We start from the raw sequence: 22,839 nt of genomic DNA, 5'->3' as shown, positions 1-22,839 counted from the left end.
TTTAGTGCAGGGCTCGGGACAAGGCGACCCTTGCTTCTTGTTTATACGGCTTGGGAGTCTACCACGAGGACCGGCGAGGATAGGCTCTCTAGAATTCAAGCTGAAGCTCGAAGACGCGTTGGGCGGTGCTGCTGCAACGCAACAAGAGAAGTATTATTGGTGAAGACATCCCGGAGAGGCTATCGCTGTTAGAATGGCGGGGGCGAACATGCCCCCGCTCGTGGGCCAGTCTGCCCCGAGCAATGGTGCGTGTTTGTGCGGTGCGGTGCTGTGCATCGTGTTCGCCTCGTGCTGAGCTGACGTTTGGGTTTTGTTTTTGTTTTTGTTTTGGTTGATTCTGTCTACCTGTCTGGCTGGCTGGGTGTCGTGATTGTTCGGACGCGCTTCCTTCATCTCGTCTCTCTATTGCCCTTATCGCTACGCTACGCTGCACTGCGTCATGCATACATCCGACCTTCGCGGGACGGACACGCGCACGACAGTTCCATCCGAGAACTGGGACGACGACTTCGAGTTCTCGATCGCCGGGGGGCCGGGCGAGAGCCCCAGGAGCACGCGCAGCGCGCGTAGGCGCGCTGGGGGGCTGGGGCCGGTGTCGCCGACGAAGGCCGTGGTGAGGAGTAGGAGGCAGCGGGTTAATGCGACGGCGGGGGCGAGTGGGGAGCAGCCGAGGATGAGCACGGCGAGCTCGAGTTTGACGGAGGATTGGGATGCGTATGTGTATGGCGGCGGGGAGGGAGGCGAGGATGGGGAGGTGGGTGCGGGTGCGGGGATCGCGGCTGCGATGCAGCTTATGGATGTGGGCGAGTCGTCGTCTTCTGTGGCGCGAATACATGCACAAGCGCAAGGCCAGTCGCCGTCGACATCGTCACCGACACAGAACACACCGCCCGCTTCGCGCCAACATCATCATCAGCTTCATCATCACCACGCCCAGCGCTCCATCTCGCACCCGCTCGAACTCGGAGGCTGGTCCGAGGCGGGGCCGTCGACGCCGAGCAAGAACGCACCGCACACACCACAGTCGCGCTCGGCAGGCAAGGCGCCGGCCGTGACGGAGAACTGGGACGACTTTTTCGAGGATCCGGCGCGCTCGGATGCGCTGTCGGGGGGTTCGTCGACGGCGGGTGCGGCGTCTATACACTCTAGACATCCGAGTGCGCACGCGCTCAGGACGCGCCACTCGTATCACACGCCGCCGCGTCCAAGGCCTGGTGCGGCTACGGCGCATATGCATCCTGGTGTAGGCGTAGGAGGAGGAGGAGGGTTGGGGTTGGGGGTAGAGACGGAGCCGGAACCGGAGGATTGGAGCGAGGACTTTGAGAGCACGCGTGGAACGCCCCGTAGGCCTGCTCTCGTCGCTGCCGCTGCCGCTGGTGCCATGCGCGGGCGGCGCACGGTGTACGATCCGTCGTCGGACGAAGAGGACTTTGGATTCGAGTTCGGCGTCGCCGACAGGGAACACGAAGACAGGACCGTTACAGCGCGCACCAACAGACCGCCACCGCTCTCGCTCGCGCTGCGCGCCTCGTCCTCCCCCAGCGGCACCACCGCGTCGTCCCCGTCCGTGCGGCCGTCGCCGCCGCCGCCCGTGCCCGCGCTGCCGAGCTTTCTGCACACCGTCGAGCCGTTCCCGCGCAGCCCGACCGTGTCCGTGTTTTCGGTGCCGAGCACGAGCGGGCGCAACTCGGTCGCGGGGTACAACGCGTACGGCACGGCGTCGTCGTCGCACTACGGGAGCACGTCCGCGCTCGCGCTGCGCCCGACGCTGTCGAATAGCTCGCACGGGTACGCGTCCTCGGGGTACGCGTCGGGGTACCCGCACCACCACCACCCGCACCCGCACCAGCATCACGCGGCGGCGCGCTCGCTCGGCGCGTTTCCGGTGAACAGTCCGCAGAGGGAGAGGAGGCGGCTGAGGAAGAAGAGTAGGCCGCCGCATATGGGGGAGGGCGTGTTTGAGCTGGTGGAGGAGCCGATTGGGTACGGGTATCAGCCGATGGCGAGGCCGGGGGATCCGGGTGGGATGAGTACGGGGACGTCGCCGCCGGGTCCTGGGGTGGCGGGTGGGCCGGTGACGCCGCCGAGGGCGAGCGAGCCGGTGTTGGTGCCGCAGCGCGAGTATCCACAGCTACACCAGCAGCAGCAGCAGCAGCAGCAAGAGCCGAGCGCGGTGGTGGGATCGCCGAGTACGAGTGCACCAGGGACGAAGACGCCGTTGTTGGCGAGGATCGGATCCGTGAAGAAGTGGGGCGTCGGTGCGCGCAGCGGGAAGAATAAGCGCGCGAGTATGGGGCCTGGGGAGTTGCCGAGTCATGATTTTAGTCGGCCGTTGCCGTCTACTTCCGAGGCGGCGGGGGAGACGACGTATCCGCCGCGGCCGGCGAGTTCGGTGGGGGTGAATGGGGAGGAGCGGGAGCGGGCGGTGGAGAGGCAGGCGGTGGAGAAGGGAGAGGGGAAGGCGGGTGGAGGAGGAGGAGGAGGGGGAGGGTGGTTTTTTCGCACTGGCGGCGGGCATGGCTCGGTGTCCCCGCCGCCGGCGCACAACAATCGCAGCAGCAACGATCTCACCGGGCGCGCGGCTAACTTCGACAATCATCACGACGACCGCAGGGATCATCATCAGCGCTACCTCGACGACAGCGCCCACGGGCATCTGCGCCCCTCGGCGAGCATGGATCGCGTGCGCGGTGCGTCTGGAGCGTCGGGCGCGTCGGGGTCGTCGGGCGTGTCGTCTGTTGCGCCGCCGTCGACGTATTATTCGCGCGTATCGTCGTCGACGTCGGGGCATGGGCATGCGAGTTCTAGCGCGTGTGCGAGCTCCAGTGCCTGCGCTAGTGCGGGTGGAGAGGGGCATGCAAGCGGGGGCGCGGCGCCGAGTACGCCGTCGAGGAGGAGGAAGAGTGGGCTGTTTAATATCAGGCGGAGGGGCGGTGGGGATGAGGAGCGGACGCCGGCGAGGGGAGGGAGAGCGGGGGAGGGTGAAGCGGGGGGACCGGGTGAAGGGGAGGGTGAGGGCGGGGAGAGGGGGGAGGAGCGTACACCGCGGAACACGAAGCCCAGGATGCGGATGAAGCCTGGCTTAGGCGACGGTGCGCCGAGGCGGCCGTCGTCGATGGCGATTCCGATGCCACCGCCGCCGACACCGCTTCAAGGACAGGGCCAAGGTCAAAGCCAGGGACATCCGTACGGGCAGGTCGCTGTCGGGGGCAGCGTGCGCGCGCCGTCGTCGTCGACGGGCACGCGACATGCGAGCTACGGGTCGGCGAGGAGCGTCGGGATGGCGGCGTCGAGGATCTTTAGTGGTGCGGGCGCGGAGAGCGTGGAGAGCGTGTCTGAGCAGAGCCAGCAGCAGCAGCGCCATGCGAATAGGCGCAGCGGGCATTGGGCGTCTGTGTTGCGGTCGAGGTCGCGCTCGCCGGCGCCGCCGATTCCGGTGTTCCCGCGGACGGAGGATCTGGATGAGAGGGAGAGGGAGCGGGAGCGGGCGAGGGCGAAGGAGGCGGTGATGGAGGCTATGGAGGGGCGGAGGGGGTTTATGGGGAGTTTGAGGAGGATCAGTCTGGGAGCGTCGAGCAAGAAGCAGAAGGCGAAGAAGAGCGTCGCGGAGGTGCAGTATCAGGAGCAAGGTCAGGAGCGGACGAGGAGCACGCACGATTTGCATGCTGCGTCTGGTCAGCATCAGCAGGACCAAGGGAATCTAGACGACGAGACACCCAGGCGGCCCAGTGTCTCTGCGGCGCGCAAGTCCACCGAGCAGCTTAACGTGGCACACCCCGGCGAGCAGGCTCAAGCACTGCTGCCGCCCATCGAGCTGCAGCCGCCGTCGCCGCCCATGCCTCCGCCTTCCTCGCGGCGGTCAAACATGCGCCCGCACACGGCGGGGGCGATCAACCTCTCCACGTCCCCGAATATCGACGCGCTTGTGCTCCCGCCGCGTGAGCCGTCGCCCTCTGGAGACCGTCGTACGAGGGAAGCGTCCGCATCGACCGTCACGGCGACGTCTATGAGCGTGAATCGGGGCGCGTCGCCCGTGGCTATGAGGTCGGCCGCGGCGACGTCGCCCCAAGCTGCGTCGCTCGGGCGTGCTGCTACGCCGTCTGGTGTTGCGGCCGCGGCGAAGGAGGGCGAGGGCGAGGGAGACGGTGAGACGGTGTTCCCGCGCCGGAAGTCGCTGGGTGATTTTAAGATGGGCGATCTGAAGATCCCGGCGAGGATCAGCCAGGCGCAGATGAATCTGAAGAGGGATTTGACGATGGTTAGGGAGTTTGCAGCGAGTATCGAGAGTGCGTTTTCTTTCTTCTTTCCTTCCCGAGTTGCAGATGCTGATTGAGATTTGGGTGATCAGAACTCAAAGAGCTGCAAAGCACGTATCAATCACTCGTCATCGAGCTGCAGACCCTGCTCGAGAGCGCCCCACCTTCCCGTGCGACATCGCCTACGTTCTCCGTCAGCCTCTCGCTCCTTACCAGCAGCGGCGGTCTGCGCGGCCGGAGCAGCACGAACCCGCAGGACCCGCAGCGCATCGTGAACGCGTTCCACGCCATCTCCGCGCGCTACAGTCTCACCTGGGAGTGCGCGGAGCTGCTCATCGAGCTCGGCGGCGGACCGCCAGCGTCTGCGGCTGTCACCTCGGCGTCGACGCCCGCGCTGCTGTCGACATCGCCCTACCAGAACCAGCACCTGCAGAGTCCCGATGCGAACGCGAACACGACGGCGGTGACGATGAGTCCTGCGTCGGTGGCGTCGGCGCCTGCGATGCGCGGCTACAACGATGTCGGGATGTCGCCGAGCGATATGCGCAAGGCGAATAGGGACAGGGAGCGGGAGAGAGCGGTGACGCTCGAGTCGATGAAGCAGCCGCCTCCGCATGGCGCAGCTGGCGATTCGGCGTGGCGGGCGTCGACGACGGGGCGGAACGATCTCAGCCAGAGGCAGCTGGTTCTTTTGAGGGACATGCTCACGACGTCGCCGGATGCGCGTGGCGAGAGGCCGCCGGTTGAAGAGCCGCCGGCTGTTGCTGCTGTTCCCGACGAGCCGCCTGCTAGCGCGAGCAGCTACGGTACCCCGATTCATCGCAGTGACGCAGGGAATGCTTATCGCAATACGTCTGGGCGCGCGAGTCGGCAGTCGCTGCTGTGGCGGTGGGGCGATGACAATGTGGCAGGGAGCACGTCGACGCTTCCGAGCGAGGATGCGGCGCAGGCTACAGAGGGCAGGCAGCAGAAGCGCAGTGGTAGGCTCGGGATGGCGGGGTTGAGGGATTTGCTCAGATCGCTGAAGAAGTCGACTGTCGAGCAGGCGCAGGCGCAGGCTCAAACCCAAGCGCAGGCAGGGGCGAGCGTGCCATCTCAGCAGCACCATATGCAGATACAGCCCTCGATGGTTTCGCTCAGCGAAAACTCGTCTGTCGACAGCCATTTTCCCCGTATAACGCAAGGCGTTCCTTCTCCGCATCCTCCGCCAGCACACACGGGGCGACGCCGCGCGAAGACAAGCTCCGGTCCAGAGTCGTCTATTCGTGATAGAGATCGCGAGTATGCAGATGCGCGTTTGGGGTTGCGTCAGCAGGAAAAGCAGGCGCAGCACGCGTCGACGTCGCCTTATAGGAAGAGCAGGTTCTCCCCGCGCCGTCCGTCGCTCGCGAGCATCTTTCGGATGGGACAGAAACAGAAGGTTTCGGCCACCTCTCCGAATGCTGCCGGCGGGAACTCGTCCGCGAGCGGCGCAGAGAGCATGGGGAGCGGTGCGCGTGCAGACAGCCGTGCGAGCCGCTACTCGACTGGCGGGATCGCGGGCGGTGCTGAGGACTACGAGTTCGACAGCGACGACGAGGACTGGGATCATGTTGAGGATCTGGACGCAGCAGCACGCGCGCTGGGCGCCGACGGAGGCTCGACGACCATCAAGGGCAAGAAAAAGAAGCGCTCGCCGTACCTTCTCGGTGTGACTGGCGGATTCAACGCCGCGCGGGCGGGGAGCCCGTCAGCGTCGGCGTCGCCGCGGCCCGTGACGCCCAAAAACCAGCTGACGGGCTCGTCGACGTCGCTCGGACCCGGACCTGCGCTCGGCGAGCCGTCGCCCCTGGATCACTCTATCCGCCCGAGGCGCTCGACGCGTCTGTCGAACGTCGAGGAGGTCGCGGATCGCAATAGCGCTGATGTCGGCGGGGCGTTGGTGCCGATGACCTCCACGCCGCAGCTCCGCAGCCCCTCTCGCGACGGACGCCCGCCGTCGCGCGGCCCGGGGCAGAGCTACGCGAGGAGCGGGTCGGTGCGCTCGTATGCTGGGTTCGATCAGCCGCTGCCGGACATTAAGCTTGCGATGACGCCGGAGAATATCAAGCCGCTGCTGGAGAATGCGCGCGAGGTGCACATTCGCTTGAATGAGTGCATTAAAGAGATGCGCTTGCTCATGGAGGCGAATGCTGTTCCCGGTGAGGAAACGCAGGACCAGCGGAGGCTACCGTCGCCACAATAAAATAAAAATCACAATTGCATCCTTGTTTTTCTTCTTTCGTTTTTTTCTTTTCTTTTTTTCTTGTCTGTTGATCATCTGTACGTACATATATATCACGGCCTATACTTGCACGTTTCCCCCCGTCTTGTCTCCATCCATCTTGCTATCGGACGCTGCGCTTTCGAGCAATCACGAACTTTTCTCTTTTTTTCTTTCTTGCACTCATCATCGTCATTGTCAGCATCACCTGTTTACTATTCTTGTTCGTTTCTTCTGTCTATATACCGCCTGACCTGGTCCATAGCTTCTCGTTGATGCATGATGTGTAGCCACGTACTTACGAGTTGACGCTAGCCCTTAGGAAGTCATGATCAGGAACGCTCTAACGTATACGTAATGCAATTGCAATGATTATGAACTTCAGTGAATTTTGGGTGTGGTTTTGGGTCTTTGCGAAGGTAAGTGCTGGTGAATATGTTGTAAGGACTCAGAGGAATGAGACGAGTAGAATGTAGTGGGACTGAAGAGCTGGTGGGAAACGGACGTGGGGGGCAGCACGCGTCGCGTACGCGCTCGTTTGTTCATGTCCACCACCACCCATATCATCGCACACTCAAAATGCTACGCTTAGGCTCCATCCATGGTCCTCCGGTCTGATACGGTTCCTCTGCATTTCAGTCTGAATGTCGTTTCAACACCACCCAGGCACCTAGTTGGAGGATGAACCCCGGCCTACCCATCGTCGCGCAGGTCTGGCCTTCTGGCCTCTGAGCTTGGATTACGATTCAAGGCGCTGCTCGTCATTGCGAATAGGACTATGGACCGTCGGCATGCACGTAAGGCCGACGCAATCGGCACTGCAAGTTCATCCACAGTTGCAATCTCGACTGGCGGCGACGCACACCTGACGCACCTTCGACACCGCTCAGTTTCAGACTCTGCGTGCCAGCCTGGCCTGTAACTCTAGGCTCGTCCTCAGAGTTTATAAAATCTGGAATACTCCTGTCTCCTCTTCCTCACTTTCCCTCACTATATCTCTCCGCCAGTCCTCACCGCCAATCACCAGCTTCACCCAACAAACGACACACCACCAATGTCTATCATTCCTTCCGCTCCTTGTCCTACCATCGGCTTCATCATGCCTGGCCTTCAACGCTCTGACGTTTGGTTCGCGGACGGAAACGTTGTCCTCGCAGTCGGGGGCGTCGCCTTCAAGGTTCACCGTGGCCAACTCGAACGGCACTCGGAGGTCTTTTGCGACCTCTTCTCCTTCCCGCAGCCTCCCTCTTCCTGTGAAGCCAGTGACTCAATGGGCGAGGAGCCCGCGTTCGTCGAAGGATGTCCCTTGGTGCAGCTGTTTGGAGATGCACCGGGCGACGTGAGGTGTTTGCTTGTTGCGCTCTACGATGGCATGTGCGTACTACTGCTCTTGGGCGATTAGGGGAAGAGGGCCGCTAACGAGGCGTGACCGTTCACAGGTACTTTGCCAACTCCTCGCCAAACCACTTCCCGATCGTCGCCGCCGTCCTCCGCCTCTCCACCAAGTACATCATCGATCACCTCCGCGAACAATGCCTTGCTCTCCTCACGCACGACTGGCCGTCGACACTCGCAACTTGGGATCGCCGTGAGACCGATGCGACCTTCGATCAACCAGCCAACACGAGGCAAGCTCATAGCGGAGGTCACGGGATGGGCAGCGCGAGGGGCGGCGCACCGGTCGGAGGACGATATGCACCGCGGGACGTGTACGCGCACCCGGTGCTGGTGCTTCGTCTCGCTGGAGAGCTCGGGCTCAACGATATCATGACCGCCGCGTTCTACGACCTCTCGCGCTATGGCCCGTCCAAGATCACCAGCGGGACGCTTCTTCCTGTACGCAAGGTTTTGAACCCATCAGCTCAGGGACACGGGGAATCAGGCGGAGATGGGCAGGAATGCGAGATCAACCTCGAGGATGCAAACGACCGCGCCATCGCACGCGATCTCCTCGTGCGCACGCTTCGAGGTCGCGAACACGCTCAGCGCTTCGTTCTCACCTTCCTCGAGCGCGCCGTCCGCGCGCATCCATCTCGTAACTGCGTATACGCCTCCCGCGCCGCCCGCCCGTCAACATTCATCCGTCTCGAGCGACCCGGCACATACGTCCCGTTCTCGACGCCCGCGCCGAGCTACTTCCCGAACAACACCGTCGCAAACGCTCCCGCACAGGGACCTCCGCCGCCGCCCCGAATGCCCATAAACAATATAATGGCAGTGTTGGGAGCGAACCCGCTGACAGCTGCAACAACGCCGACGAACGCGCCCATCCCGTTGACATACCCCGTCCCAGCAGCAGCCCTCGCACCCCCACCCTTCGGCACAGACACCGCGCCCTCCCGCGCCGCCGCCGCCGCCGCCGCCGCCGCCGCCGCCACCGCCCATACCCATGCCCAAGCCCAGAACGCCGGCGGCCAGTGGGACTCGACGCCGCGCGAGCGCGGGCAGGCGGGCGGCCCGTGCTTCGACTCGTTCTACTTCGTGCAGCTCAACGTGTTGCGCGCAGTCGGCGGGATCGCGTGCGGGCGGGACGCGGACCCGCTGTACGCGCTCAAGCAGGCGGGCGACATGCTGGAGCGGACGGACTTTAGCGACGGGGTGCGGCAGTGCGCGCTGCGCATGTGTGCGGTGTGCAAGTCTGAGTTTCGTGAGGCGGTTAAGGGGGCGCGGGAGGAGGTGTGGACGCGGATTCCGGAGTGGTTTGGGATTGATGGATGGGAGGCGAGGGCGGGGAAGTGAGTGTGAGCGTTGATGGGGTTGTGTTCTTGGTTTTGTTTTCATTTGGGATTTAGGCGAGTGTGTATACCCATGATAATCGCCCTTTTTATTACTCGGTTCCTCTCAATCGTGGCGCATTGTGCATATCTCTAAGTCTTTTAAGATTTGTAAGTGTCGTTTCTACGCCGGCTCTGTGTACTCGTGTGTTGAACAAAGAAACGAGAAACGGATGCATCAATGCAACACCCACGTGTGCTACATGTGAGCACATCGTGGGCGACGAGCGAAACTCCGACGTTCCACTTGTCTTTTGACCTGGACTACAATCACCAGTATCTACTCGAGTGTGTTCGTTGCGGCCGCATCAAAGAGCTAAGCTCATTCCTGGATAATGCTGAGGCCACGAGAATTAACTCTTAACTGAGATTTATGGCTGATTTATGTGGAAGAATGTCATGAACGAGGGACGAGGGAGAACTTAAGCTTGTACCGTCGGACTCTATCGACCACGTTGCCTGCGCCGTCGTGTCCCTCAACTCCGCCGCGTGTGACTTGTCTTTATCCGCCATCTACATCAACCATCCCCTTCAACGGTTCGTACAGTATCTCAAATGCATTCTGCTCTTTCTCTCCCGGAAATTGTTCGCATGATCTGCGCCAAGCTGCATCCATTCAGCTCCGTACACCGCCTTCGACAATCTTCGGACAAGAAGCAAAACAAGCGTGCCCTTGGAGCGCTCGCCAGGACCTGCAGGGCCTTTCGAGCTCCTGCGTTAGACATACTCTGGATGGATGTAGAAATGGTTCATCATCTGATGGTGACGCTGTCCGACGAGTCACGGGTAAAGTTGTTTGGAGAGAATGAAAAGTGGTACATTGTAAGTCTCCATCCTCCCATCCTAGACTAGAGCTGAAGTTACGTAAACTATCTGCCAGACCGAGTTCTTGTCGGCTCCGTCACCAAGTGATATAGACCGTCTTTGCGAGTACACAGATCGCATTCGCAAGCTCACTGTGGGATCTGGATACGATTATTCTGGGTACTTGGCCGGAAGCTTACTTCGAGAACCCGTCAGTTTGAGCCCTGGCCGCGTGTTTCCCAAACTCCAACATCTCGTTGTCGAGTATGAAACTCACGGAAGGGCACGTCCGCCTCCCATGGCTTACTCCTTTCATCGACCACTGTTACTTCCCTACATTACCACGCTCGAGCTACATCTGATGTGGGATTACGAAGACGTTGACATGTTGCTCGGGCCATTACCCGAAGCATGCCCTGGTCTGCAACACCTCATAATCCGCTGTCTAATGCCGGATGTAGAGATGCCTTCTATACTGCGGGCTGTTTCTCAAAGCGTCATTCGGATACCCAACATCATCTCCCTTTGCTGTCCAGACCTCGAGGATGATGCCTTCGCTCACGTGTCCAGCTTCTCAAACCTTCGAGAATTAACGTTGACCAGCATGAATACGGACAGTGCGGAGCGCAAGTCTGGGAAGGCGCAAGGCACTGGGATCCTGTATGCGTTTCCGGCGCTCGATACTCTTACACTAGGCCTCCGGCAACTCTCCGATGCGGTTACCCTGCTTTGTAAATATGCCGCCGTTCCACTTTCGGTCGAGCTGAAACTCCTAAAAGAACCTTTGCTGGAGGAAATAAATCGGCTATTTGACGCGCTCAGATCGCATCCAGGCGGCGCACAGATACAGCAAGTGAAGTTGGTTCACCCCAACTTTATTCTTCAGCCGCATGACGCTTTCCATAATCCTCCCGATCTACAATTGTCCACCTTCCGCCCCTTGTTCCACTTTCGCACGCTGCGTTCTATCAACGTTGACTTCTTTCCCTTCCCCCGTGTCGCACTCACCAAGGACGAACTGCTCGGGATGGCTCGAACATGGCCCCTCCTCGAAGACCTTTCATTCCCCCATCTGAAAGAAGATCCTAAGCTTTCCTTTGACGACGTTCTTGAGATTTCAGCGGCGTTTCCCCGCCTCGAGGACCTTGCACTTCCATTTGACTGGGATCTCCTTGAAGAGTTCGAGGATCCGGGGCGGGAGATTCCTGAACGCAGTCAGACCATTCGCGCTCTCCGAAACATGGATTACATAAAGTACGAAAAACTTGCCCCCGTGAGCACCGTTTTGGCACGCTCTTTCCCGAACCTTGGCCTCGTGGACACTCGGCATGGCCCGTATGAGGACGTAGGCGATGTGCTTGTGGTTGCGATTAGGAAGCTGCGCATGGATGGGTTATGCGGGCAGGTGGATAGGTGGACGGTGGATGATCTAGCGATGAGAGTGGTGCTCATTTTCGATGAGTGGAAGGCCAGCTGGAGAAGACTTTAGTAATTTCGTTCAAGTGTCCTATTGCCGTGGCTGAAAAGGTGTACAGTAAGGACCGGGATATGTTGAACAAGAGACCTTACCCTCGTTATATAAACGATGCTTGAACTATTGAAATAAGTGACTTTTTCTGGAAAGCAGGTAACTATTTCGACAAAAGTTCGAGACGGGTTTGATTTTATGCGCAAGTAAGCGACGTGACCGCTATGCGACATTTCTTTCTAGGAGCTGTATTTATGTAGTGACTTATTTAATCCGAAATACCCTCATACCCTTCACCTCCGAAGTTGCGCGTCGGGACGGTCAGTCCTAGAGAAGACGACGACGAGAGTACTCGTATAGTAGGGATGAGTGACTATGACCATGCGCGAACACGTTATGTACCGACTACGCTGGCCATGCCGACCTTAAACTACGCATCGTGCCTTCCTCGAAGCTCGGTCCGACCCTCCCTACTCCAGCGTCTAGCCTATCATTGAGTCCGACCAGGTTCCGATCCCACCATGCGATAATGTCCGGCTATCCAGGCCAAGGCTCGGTTGGTTCGGCACCGTGAAATCTTTCTCTGTCAAGTCGTAAGTGCTGATAGTGAATGCGCTGTCTGCAGAGTTTCCACGTAAGTGTATCGTCCTCGAGTGGTAACTACGGAAACTGAGTAGCAGGCGAGGTACAAGGATGTAGTTTTGCAAGGTTGAAAGCACTACTGGAAATGCCAGCATCATGGCCCAGACATAATTGTCAGAGATAATCGAGACATGGAGGAAAAAGGGACGCAATAGGCAGACCTGGCTTGTATAAGCAGCTGCAATAACAAGAACATCGCATACTACAAATCTAATCGAATTTTAGCTCAGTCAGTCCACAAAATCCACAGTTGAACATACACGGCAAAGTAGATAACGTTCTGGCTCATCAACAGCTTGAGTGAAGAGTTGAAGGACCAGATGCCGAGGTGCTTCTTTCGATCCATTGCATCCTGGTAATATCCGCATACGGCTAATACTAGTAGTAAAACACCAAAAGCTATGGGTGTAATGACAGTAAAGTTGACAAACGTCCGGTATTCCCATGTGGCGGCCTCGACACACATATACAGGGATAAAAACAAGACCTCATGTCCTGCGGTTACTGTAAATTGATAACAAACAAGGAAATGTCAATTGAACCAACCTAAGTGCTCATCTCCAGGTATTAACCCAACTATTTGAAAGGCAGTCACCGCAATGAATGCAACAACAAGGAGCACGAGTATCGCCTTAGACCTATAAAACATAACATGGATTCGAAGGACCATGATAGCTGATGTTTAGTCGCTGTGAGATGCCGTGTCAGGCAAACCTGATGAAATAATACCATTTGCAGAGACAACCACAACAAAATTAGCCCAGGCATAGCTTCCCATCGTCAGGGGTGAGTTCTTACGGCGACCGCACAACAACTTAGCTATACTCATGAGTCGTCTTCGCCTTGCATCGCGCTCACACATTAGCTGTGAGTTCTATCTCAGGAATATGAGTCCATGTTATCAAGCCTGAGCGGGCCAGCTAACGCGTTTTAGGTACTGGAATTGGTCAATTCTATCAAAGAAATCGAGTCGAATCACGAGAAAAGACTCACCATGGCCGAAAGCGGAAGTGAGGTAGTCACTACTAGTAGTGACAAACCAAAATAAGAAAGATGAACAAGACACGCCGCGCTACGCTCCGGCACTTTCTATCGAAGTTAGCAGTATTAATGAGCTCGAGCTCACACCGCTACAGCATATCATATTTTTCCCGAGGGCTTAGCTAAGGACAAAAACGCGCCATAGATAATTGCATGTATCACCAGCAAAGTGTCGTTCTACCACGCTCGGAATTTGTTCGGGATAAGCATCGCAGGCCAAGATCAAAAGGAAACCTCTATATCAAAACGTCAAACAAAGGTCAATAAAAGCCTACCATAATTATGAAGATACGAGTTATGAGTCTATAGCGTTGCCTTACTTAGAACGCCAAATCTAGCAGATTGTCAGCACATCGATACTTTCTTGAATAATGTTATGTATACATTATAACCGTGATGAGTGTATACCCATGATAATTGCACTTTTTTTATGATCGATTGCTCTCAAGCGTACGCGTGTGGTGTAATGATCCTATGTCCAAGTTTGCTGGTGTATTTTACGAACCAGAGCAAAGGACGCGAAACGGACTCTGTATCGACGCTCGCGTGCAGTGACGCAACGCGACACGTCTCAACTCCGACATATTCCGAGCAGCTTTTCTTCTCACTACCTCGCCTTCTTGACGCACTGAAGCTATCCAATGCATCGTACCATTACTCTTCCGGAAGATCTTCGCTGGGATGTACTGATCTTTTTGCAATCAACTCGCTTCATGGTCCCAGGCAACTGTGGAGTAACGACCTGTTGAAGGTTGACGGGCGCTCGAAGCACTCTCAAAAACCCGCATGGTATTTAGAAGTCCCGCACTCGATGTGTTCTGGGCGGAAGTAGGAAAGGTGTTGGAGCTGATGTCAGTTCTCTCTTTCGAGTCGCTGATAGAGATGATTAGGCGGGATGAGGAGGGTTACATTGTAAGGCATCCTACAACTCGAGCTGGCTGGTTGCGCATGAACTCGACCCATGCGGACGTTGACGCGTGACGCCCTGCTCCGTGCTTGTGTTGCCCGAAGCATCACCTGGTCTGCAATGCCTTTCCGACACTTACTACTCTCAAACTCGTCCTACCTCGAATCTCGCGCGGCATTTCCCTACTTCATACACTCGGCACCATTCCGCCCTCGCCTGAGCTTGATATCGAGGATCAGCTCTCGCCAGATGATGTTTGTATCAGCTCTGTGCCGCCCTGAGAGCGCTTCCCGGCGGGACGCATATGCAGAGACTTGAATTGGGTAATTTCGCCTCTCCTTTTTGATATATCAGTCTCTTACAGCTATCCACGCTCCGCTCTATACTTCATTTTCATTCACTGCGCGCTCTCAACCTGGGGTGGTTTTTCCCGACGTCATACCTACCTTGGATGGACTACTCGAGATGGCTCAATCCTGGCCTCTCCTGGAGGAACTGTCGTTCCCTCCCTTGGAGAAAGCAGAGCGGCTCACGCTTGCCTTCTCCTTCGATAACGTTCTCACCATCGCAAAAACCTTTCCTCGCATCGAAACACTCGCGCTTCCGTATAACTCGGGAAGCCTCAGCTTCAGCAATGCAGTTCAGGGGCAAGAGATTCGCGAGCGGAGCAGGACGCTTCGTATCCTCATGATCTATCATATCAACATCGACAATCTTGCGCCCGCGGGTGTTGTCTTGGCGCATTCTTTCCCGAACATCGTTCGCGCAGCTGCTGGGATTTTCGGCTTGATTATAGAAATTTCCGATGTGCTCACTGCGAGGGTCAGGAAGTTGCATGTGGACGTGTACGGGAAGGCGGATACATGGACGGTGGATGCTCTAGCGAAGAGAGTGGAGCCCATTTTCGATCGGAAAGCTGCGGATACGAGAGCCCGTGAACCTCGTCGGCATTTCGAGCTACAGGTGTCCTGGGAGGGCGCGGCTCTGCCCAATATACCTACCAGTGAGTTTCATTTGGGTTTATATCTCTTTGTATCACACTGAGGTGTATAGCGGAACGTCGTCAGGGCATTATGTGCCAATGCAACGAAACGAGGCCATCAATACAATGTAACATGGAGCAAACTAACCTGCTCTAGACCTACGTTATCCTTACTACTGCGAAGCTGTATTGTGGATTAACGATTAATTTAATCTCCATTGTCATATGAACACGTACGGAAAGTACCATCGAGGATGTCACAAGCCGAGAGCTATCTTGGCTTCTTGAGCCCTCTGATTGTACACTTTGACCAGGCTTTTGTCAACTTTCTCGTCGCGAGCACTCTTCTCATTGACATCAAGGGCAGCTAGCGCACAGAAGTACACACGTTGGTAATGCTTTAGCTCTAGCGCCATCTGGGCGACATGACCCAAGCATACGACGAGCATGTATCGCGCTCGGAATGCAGCTTGGGTATAATCACCGCCTGTGATGTTATCAAAGGCGACTACTGCCGCCGCGAGCTCTGCAGCGTCCGCAAAAGCAACGCATGAGTGCGGTACTCCGGAAGCCCCGTTGAAGCCCTTGTCCCGCAGTGTGTAGGCCTCTGCGAGACGATCACGTATGCGACCAACAGATATCCTGATGAAGCGCCTGATGATGTCAGGATGGGTGATGTGTTGAATACGGGACAAAGATGTCGTGGAAGAAAGCCCTTGGGGAGACTTTTGGAGGAATTGTACACCGTTTAGGGCGTTCCTTTGTGCCAACACCACCAAAAGGCGAGCAAAAGCTATCGGGCCGAGAACATACTCGGGAGACACATGGAAAGGATCAGGATACCCGTCAGGGCCGGCCACTAGCGTTACCCACGGCGGTCACTCAATTATTTCTTTTGTGCGACGGGGTTCCTGACCGATCTTGAAGCTGCCCTGATATGCAAGCTCCAATAATGAATAGATGTCGACATTTTTGATGCCAGCAGCGTCGGCGTTATACGTCAATGTTGCGACTACTCTGAGAACAGATATGCGAGAACGACCTTTGTGTCGAGTCAGTCATATCTGAGAAGATGTTCGCATGAACTGCCTTACTGGCTGCCTGGGAAAGATTCTCGTATAACTCCTTTGTAAATGGAGAACGCGAGCTACTGTAAAGTGCTTTAGTAGCAGTGTAACTACTAGATGAGATATGTTTGAGCATCGCATGAATAACAGCAAACGCTGGGGGGAAGTTGCTCACCGCATCCATCGCTCAGTCTCCTCTGAGTCAGATACAGAGTTTATCCAGGCCTGGCCGAGTCTATCCACCCAGCAGACCTGCGAGACAAAGACCTGCGCTTACTGGATCATTGCTTTCGTATCTTTCGTACCGAGAGTCGTCAAAGCCTCGAGATGTGGGATTCCGGGAAGGGTATCAGCTGGCCAGTTGAAGAAAGCGCATAGAGCCTCGCAGGCCAATGGCCCTGACACCCCCTCCGGATATCCGTGAAGGTGCGCGAGAATTCCACAGTCGAGTAGTAAGTCATATATCTCTGGCGAATGTTTGATAACATTGAGACGAGCCCTTGGAGAGGAATTAAGGCCCATAGCTAGAAGGATGCGGGCAGCATCCAGGGCGAACATTTGTAATTCTCCGAAGAATCGCCTCGTCATTAGGTGGCGCGATTCGTCATTCTTATTCCATGGGTCTTCAAAACTAAGTTTGGCAAGGTTCCACTGCATTTCTGATTCCGGACCAGTTAGTTGACCATATAATGTGTCCGGATCTTGAAGCGCAAGGGTGCATAGAGCGGAGATGAAGATAGCAACGTCTTGAGAGGGGAGTCTTTGTGGAAGAAAGGACTCGCTGCATGACGCTCTAAGAAGGTGTACCGCTCGTCCACGAAACAACAACAAACGATGGTTTAAGGTCTGAATATGTTTGTGCAAATTTAATTTGATCGGCCGGAAGATCTGAAAGAGCAACCCACTGTCAAGCATATGTCAAAGGCTCTTGCATTGATGAGTTTACTAAGAGTCAAGTGTCGTTGGTGGATAGTTCCTAAGCCGCATACTTCTATTAGGATGTTCCACGCCTGCCACTGAGACATGTAGCCCCGGATGAGCTGATCTGGACTTGATGTAGAGGTGTCGCTCCAAGGTACAGCAATGATACCAACCATAGACTCAATAAGACCAGTTTTCATACTCACGTCTATCGCTGAGTCCCAACTGCCTCCAGACGATGCTGAGCTTGAAGTTGATCCTGCCGAAGAGCGGAACATATCTGTGATAACGGACTGACGTTGTCATGTTGTCAGGAACTATATTTTGCACACCTAAGTATACGTATTCACCAGAACATCAAAGATGGCATAGCTGTCGATCCCATACTCGTTTAGCTGTCCGAAAATTGAAGATAGCGAGGCGGGACGCTTAGGGTCGGGGGAGGTGAGCACTGCATGGAGCAAATCCTTTCTTGAACTGTTGTTCGTAAGCACATCCATTATTGAGCTGTTGCTCATGATGACTGAGTATTGAGTGCGTGACAACGAGTCAAATATTGCAGATCTGGGAGTATTGACGAGGACACGACCGGTTTGAGAGTGCTTTTGTCGACTCACGAGCACCTGTCACTCCCGCATGACAGGTGTAATTGGACGTGATGTGGGTGATGCACGTCACGTCAAGTTGGCTATAGTCCAGCCGCGTTCCCCTTTCCCCCGATAATTCTTTTATTTCTGAGGGACTTAGAGCCCTCCCTCCCTCATATTCCGTCCCCTATGTCATAGCGTCAGCCGGGATGCGCTACTACTCCCGGGTGGCTGTCAATCAGTCTCCCTGTCACTTCTGACAGCTGTCAATCAGTTGTCCCATCCCCCGCCCGCCCGTTCCCCGACGCGTCGGGTGTTTTATCATAGAGGGTAGTGTTATAAGAATGATAACATAAAGTAAAACATATCCTATGACATGTCATAGAGCAATAGAAGCCACCCTACCCCCTCTCCACCTCATGCTGGTCGTCCGCGATCTTCAGAATGGATACGAGGGCCTCGGCAACGATGGGCTCGTCGTCGTCATCGTCGCCCTCGTCGTCGTCGCCCTCACCATCGTCGTCGTCGCCCTCGTCACCACCCCTGTCCACATTGCCATCCCCTCCGGTTTCCACTCCATCGTTGCCGTCTGTCGCCTCCAAGTCTACCGCCATGTCAGTAGGAGCCGCCGGAAGCGGCCCGGTACTATCTCCGGGCTCCCGCTGCTTGCTAACGCCTGGCGTCAGGCATCCGCTGAAGCCGGGGAGCTCGGCGAGCTTCGTGAGTCGGCGCTCATGGAGCGTCATGAAGCGCTCGCGTTCGCGCCGGTGGATTGCGATCTGGTGGGCGAGAGAGGGCTGCATCGGGCAATACAGCTCCTCACACGAGCGCAGGTAAGTCATCTCGTCGCGCAGGTAAGTAACCACACGGCGGGCTTCGACGTTGAGGCGACGAATCTCCTCACGGGCTCGGCACAGCTTGAAGTATTGATCCATGGCAATGCGGCCCGCTGGCGTTGCCCATGGCTGCTTTCGGATATCTTGCCGTGCATCTCGAAGGAGGTCGAAGTCGGAAAGGAATGTGTATTGGACTACCTCGTCCCACTGAAGCTTCGGTTTCCCAGACGCGTGCGCAATGTTGTTGAACCGATCGAGCGCTGTACAAATGGCCTGGGATCGGGCCTTGAGGGCCTTGCCAATGTGCTGGCGTAGCGCATATCCTGCCAATAATTTATGTATCAAGCGGCCGTGACGAATACTGGAAAATCACGACTTACCCGTTTGCGACTTGTTCATTTTCGTAAGCTCAAACACTCGCGCAACGAGCAGACCCTCGAGCGAGTCAAGTGCTCGCTGGTACTTACGATTGCCGACCTTGCGAGCAGCCTCCTGCCACTCCGGCATGTCAGGAGTCCATCGCTTCACGAGACCGAGCCGCCGCTCCAACCCATGGACGATCTCGAGCTCCTTGTCGTACTTCTCGAGGGCGTGACGACGTGCAGTTGCGTCGGCGGAAGTCTCATCGGGGCGACCCTGCTCCATTGTCTCAGGAGTGTCGACTTTCCAGACCGACGTCTGGGAGACTTGTTCTCTGAGCGGTATCCGAATAAGCATACATTTTTACGAACTGAATTCACTTACGTGTACTTGATTAGATTATCGAGCCGCTCCCAGTACTCCATCTCCAACGTCTCATTCTCCGGCTCCTTCTGAAGGCCCTTCAGGTATACCCTCTCTTCTTTGAGCCACTCCTCGAACACGTTCTCATCCTTGACACCGAGCTCTTGCATGGCTATGGCCAATGCCGTCGAGCCTTCGGACAACATCTTAGTTGCCTGCTTGTAGTTATTGAGTATGAAGAGTGCTAGACACGGCTATGAGATACTGGCTTGGGGAAGAGTAGAGTACTCACTAATGTTCGCAAACACCTCGAACATGTCGTTATGTTCAAGAAAGGCCGCAATGGCTTGCTGACGGCGGAGAGCGCTCATGTAGCGCACGCAAGCGGCAAGTGCGTTGAGCTTCGAGAAAAGCCGCTCGCACCCTTCGAGGTCCTCGAGTCCAAGACCTTCCACGTACGTAGCGAGGTGCCATAGCTGACATAACCGGCGGTGAGCGTGCCCGTGAAATGCCCCCACAAGGCTCGTATGCTTGAGTTCAGCTGCGAGGGCGCCGATAGGACTGTTGGCGAGTGTCGTCTTTAAGCTGCATCCGATATCGTAGCCGCCGCCGAGCTTGATACCAAAGGCGCCGAGTAGCTTCTCGACGACGGCCAACGGGTACTTAGATCTGATCAGCAGCGTTAGCAATTTCAACTCAAGGAAGAAAGTCAACACTCACAATTCTCCGCTTCGCACCATGTCAGCAACGACAAGAGAAAACCCATGTCGGCACAGCGATGCGAACAGGCCAGTCTCCTCGAAAATCCCCCACATCCGCTTGGTGTTGTCATCTCTCATGTTCTTCCACCTTTCCGTGCACGGATTATCATCGTTGTTGGTCTACACCATATTAACAATGCACGCTTGAAGAGTAGAAGTTACTCACCTCCTCGTTTGCCAATGACTTGGTACCAGGTTTTGCAAGCTTATCCACCGCCTCTCGAGACAAGTACCTGTCGCTGCGAAGTTGGAATGCAGTCGGTAGCTCTGATGAGGGTTGTACGGTGTTGGGGCCGATATCTTCAAGCTCGTCGTCGTCCTGCGATGCACGTCTATGGTAGCGTTTCAGTGAGTCGTTTCCGTCCATGGTGTAGAGCATTGAAAACTGAAGTTCGTCTTCGTCTTCGAGCTTGTATGTACACGCCGGACACGCATGTTTAAGCCTCCAGTCTGGGGAATCACGTTGCAACGCGGCCTGTACTCGGACTTTGACCTCCGCGAGGATTTGCTGATATACGTCGAAGGCAATGGTGAACTGGCGGGTGAGGTAAGAGGCATAAGCCCGCTGATGGAGGTCGCAAACTGTCTTGACAAAGGCTTGAACGGACAAGTGCGGGCAACGGAGGTGGGCTAGGCGATAAACCTCGAGCACGTCGGCTGTCACGCAAACAGTGGGGTTTGTAGGGGAGGATGGGATGAGGCCTAAGCGAGCGAGAGTCGGACCAGGTGCGGAGATGGAGGGGTAGGTTATCACGACCGTGTGGGCGTCTATGTATTAATAGTGTTCAATGGGCATCAGCGTATACAATTCAAACTTAGAAACCACGCACCATAGAGATCCACAACCCGCACTTCACAGCGCTTCACATCCTTTTCCTTCCCATCATCACCCGCCGGGGAAGGCCCTGCCTCTCCCTCCTCCACCCGACGCAGGGTATCCCAAGCACACCAGCCCCGGCCACCCGACATGCTGCACTGGTGCGTCCAGTCCATATATGCATCTGCCATCGCCGATAGCTGACGCAGAAACCCTCGATCCCGACGCAAAGTTCGGTCGCGCCTGGTGCGATAGTCTCGCCGGCGGCGTTTTGTCGAACTAAGGCTATATCACAAATATTGTAAGCTCTTGGCCGTAGTGGAATCGTATACACACTTACACCTTGGACAGATTACCTTGCAGTTCACGGGTGAGCGCATCAAACTCCCCCCCACCATGACTAATGTCAATTCCTTCTGACCCGTTGATGATGTTCTCAATGTTGACCTGGAATTCCTGCTCCAGAGGCATGTCCTCATCCTCCGCGGGCAGGGGCAGATCACGCAGCTGTCGGATGCGTTGCTGCTCCTCGGCAGACATCACTGCAGCACAGGTAAGCATCAAGCCATTAAGTTACTCGACCTCGCTCACACTTCATGTCCTGTTGCCTTTTCCTTTCCTGTTTGACGGTCCAGTCAGAGAGACCCTTCGCTGTGAGTGTCTTGACATTCATATGCTTTGGAATAGGCGCCCCAGATGCCGTGCGAGATGGCCCTAAGACCCGATATCTATTGGAACTTGAGGTACGTTTTTTGCTTGTGCTAATAGCCATTGTGGAGCGGTGGTTCTGCAATCTAATACTCTGCGCGTTCGCGTTCTGGGGCGACGGGGCAGGCGAGGTAAAGCACGTGATCGCGAGCAGGGCATCAACTAAGTGCTGATAGCGATGACTTGATCATTCACCAGCTACAGCCATGGTCCAGGAGACGACTACTCGACGAGGTCGTCCCGCCTCTATAACATCTATGGTGCAGTTCACCTAGCCACCGCTACCTTGGTGCACGCGCCAAATCGGCGGCGGAAAATTCAAGTTTGAACCCTAACCTCACAGCTGATATATATGGAGTACCCCTGATTAGTCAGCACGAAGGGCGTAGCAGTAGGATTACATCGCGCTAATCGAGCATACTCTAGCTATGTCCAAACATCAGAAACAGCAGCATCAGCGAGCAAGTGTGCTGTTGATGCTACCTAGTGCTGTTTGCGCCACATTCTGCAACTCCAGCTTCATTTTTAAGAACAGAAATCCAACAGAAATCACTTGTTCGCGAGGTTATTGAGGCAGCCGGTCACTTGTGCCTTTTCTTACCCAAGTTTCATTGCGAACTCAATTTTATCGAATATTTCTGGGGCAAGGTCAAGAAGTATATTCGCGACAACTGTGATTATACCTTTGCCACTCTCAAGGTCAATATCCCCAAAGCAATGGCCTCTGTCGACATTTGCACAATCCGCTTATGGGAAAATCGTACCCACCATTGGGATAGAGGCATACAGATCTGGTTTGTATGCCAAGGAGTCACATATCGAGGTTCGCAACTTCAGCTCAACACGATACAAGTCCCATCGACGTGTGCCAGAGCGTGTTGCTCAACGCTTTGACTGAGCGTGGGTAAGTGTTTCCAATTTTGGAATAGGGGCCTCCCTTTTACGGGGCCGCGCCAAATCGATCAACCTTTAAAAAAATATCTCCGCCAATTCTTACTCAATCAAAATTCTGTCTTGTGGAACTCTTTGTACGATAGAAACAAGCATTTCTACAAGACAAAATTAAAAAATGTCTGGTATTGAAGGCTACAGTAGGATAGGGGCTAATTTGCACAAAGGTAGCGGTGGCTAGGTGAACTGCACCATATTAGCTCTGAATCATCCACTGGTACATTGACTTATTTGGACCTCTGAACCTTGGCCACTGACGCTGGTAGTAGCTCGGACTCCTTCCCCGACAGGCGAAGAGGACTACAGTGTTCCTGTGGTCGTCCGTACTCGTACCACGGAAGTCACCACAACG

The 22,839-nt window shown here is 56.0% G+C and overlaps 6 protein-coding genes across 6 annotated transcripts; 4 read left to right on the top strand and 2 right to left on the bottom strand.

Annotated features, from left to right (window-relative positions):
• The first annotated feature begins 5,628 nt into the window (after positions 1–5,628).
• Positions 5,629–6,597, top strand: CONPUDRAFT_139100 (uncharacterized protein). The gene has a single exon (XM_007774124.1). The coding sequence runs from the start codon at positions 5,659–5,661 to the stop codon at positions 6,478–6,480; it is 822 nt and encodes a 273-aa protein (XP_007772314.1). The 5' UTR covers positions 5,629–5,658; the 3' UTR covers positions 6,481–6,597.
• Positions 6,598–7,552: 955 nt separating this feature from the next.
• On the top strand, positions 7,553–9,306 carry CONPUDRAFT_168007 (uncharacterized protein; the record flags this gene model as incomplete). The annotated part of the gene is made up of 2 exons (XM_007774123.1): positions 7,553–7,872; positions 7,938–9,306. The coding sequence occupies 2 exons, from the start codon at positions 7,553–7,555 to the stop codon at positions 9,235–9,237; spliced, it is 1,620 nt and encodes a 539-aa protein (XP_007772313.1). The 3' UTR covers positions 9,238–9,306.
• Positions 9,307–9,770: 464 nt separating this feature from the next.
• CONPUDRAFT_168006 (uncharacterized protein) lies at positions 9,771–11,646 on the top strand. The gene is made up of 2 exons (XM_007774122.1): positions 9,771–10,094; positions 10,153–11,646. Exons 1-2 carry the CDS (start codon positions 9,828–9,830, stop codon positions 11,563–11,565), a joined length of 1,680 nt encoding a protein of 559 aa, XP_007772312.1. The 5' UTR covers positions 9,771–9,827; the 3' UTR covers positions 11,566–11,646.
• Positions 11,647–14,599: 2,953 nt separating this feature from the next.
• On the top strand, positions 14,600–15,323 carry CONPUDRAFT_157217 (uncharacterized protein; the record flags this gene model as incomplete). The annotated part of the gene is made up of 2 exons (XM_007774121.1): positions 14,600–15,137; positions 15,274–15,323. 2 exons carry the CDS (start codon positions 14,600–14,602, stop codon positions 15,321–15,323), a joined length of 588 nt encoding a protein of 195 aa, XP_007772311.1.
• Positions 15,324–15,373: 50 nt separating this feature from the next.
• CONPUDRAFT_75787 (uncharacterized protein) lies at positions 15,374–17,622 on the bottom strand (the record flags this gene model as incomplete). Its single annotated transcript, XM_007773733.1, has 8 exons — positions 15,374–15,975; positions 16,033–16,158; positions 16,211–16,296; positions 16,359–16,418; positions 16,461–17,029; positions 17,089–17,228; positions 17,311–17,384; positions 17,447–17,622. The coding sequence occupies 8 exons, from the start codon at positions 17,620–17,622 to the stop codon at positions 15,374–15,376; spliced, it is 1,833 nt and encodes a 610-aa protein (XP_007771923.1).
• Positions 17,623–18,092: 470 nt separating this feature from the next.
• On the bottom strand, positions 18,093–20,714 carry CONPUDRAFT_61867 (uncharacterized protein; the record flags this gene model as incomplete). Its single annotated transcript, XM_007773597.1, has 6 exons — positions 18,093–18,850; positions 18,908–19,221; positions 19,278–19,494; positions 19,543–19,919; positions 19,971–20,131; positions 20,154–20,714. Coding segments are annotated over 6 exons (2,388 nt in total), but the record flags the coding sequence as incomplete, so codon positions are not given.
• Positions 20,715–22,839: the final 2,125 nt, after the last annotated feature.

The sequence above is a fragment of the Coniophora puteana genome (genome assembly GCF_000271625.1).
Source record: "Coniophora puteana RWD-64-598 SS2 unplaced genomic scaffold CONPUscaffold_11, whole genome shotgun sequence".
Classification (NCBI taxonomy): domain Eukaryota; kingdom Fungi; phylum Basidiomycota; class Agaricomycetes; order Boletales; family Coniophoraceae; genus Coniophora; species Coniophora puteana.
This window is presented reverse-complemented; position numbering and strand designations above follow the sequence as displayed.

Bases quoted from the DNA above. Each gene is read 5' to 3' on its own strand.
- CONPUDRAFT_139100 (XM_007774124.1), top strand. From the start codon at position 5,659: ATGGGACAGAAACAGAAGGTTTCGGCCACCTCTCCGAATGCTGCCGGC.
- CONPUDRAFT_168006 (XM_007774122.1), top strand. From the start codon at position 9,828: ATGCATTCTGCTCTTTCTCTCCCGGAAATTGTTCGCATGATCTGCGCC. The intron at 10,095-10,152 runs GTAAGTCTCCAT...ACTATCTGCCAG, and splicing joins AGAATGAAAAGTGGTACATT to ACCGAGTTCTTGTCGGCTCC.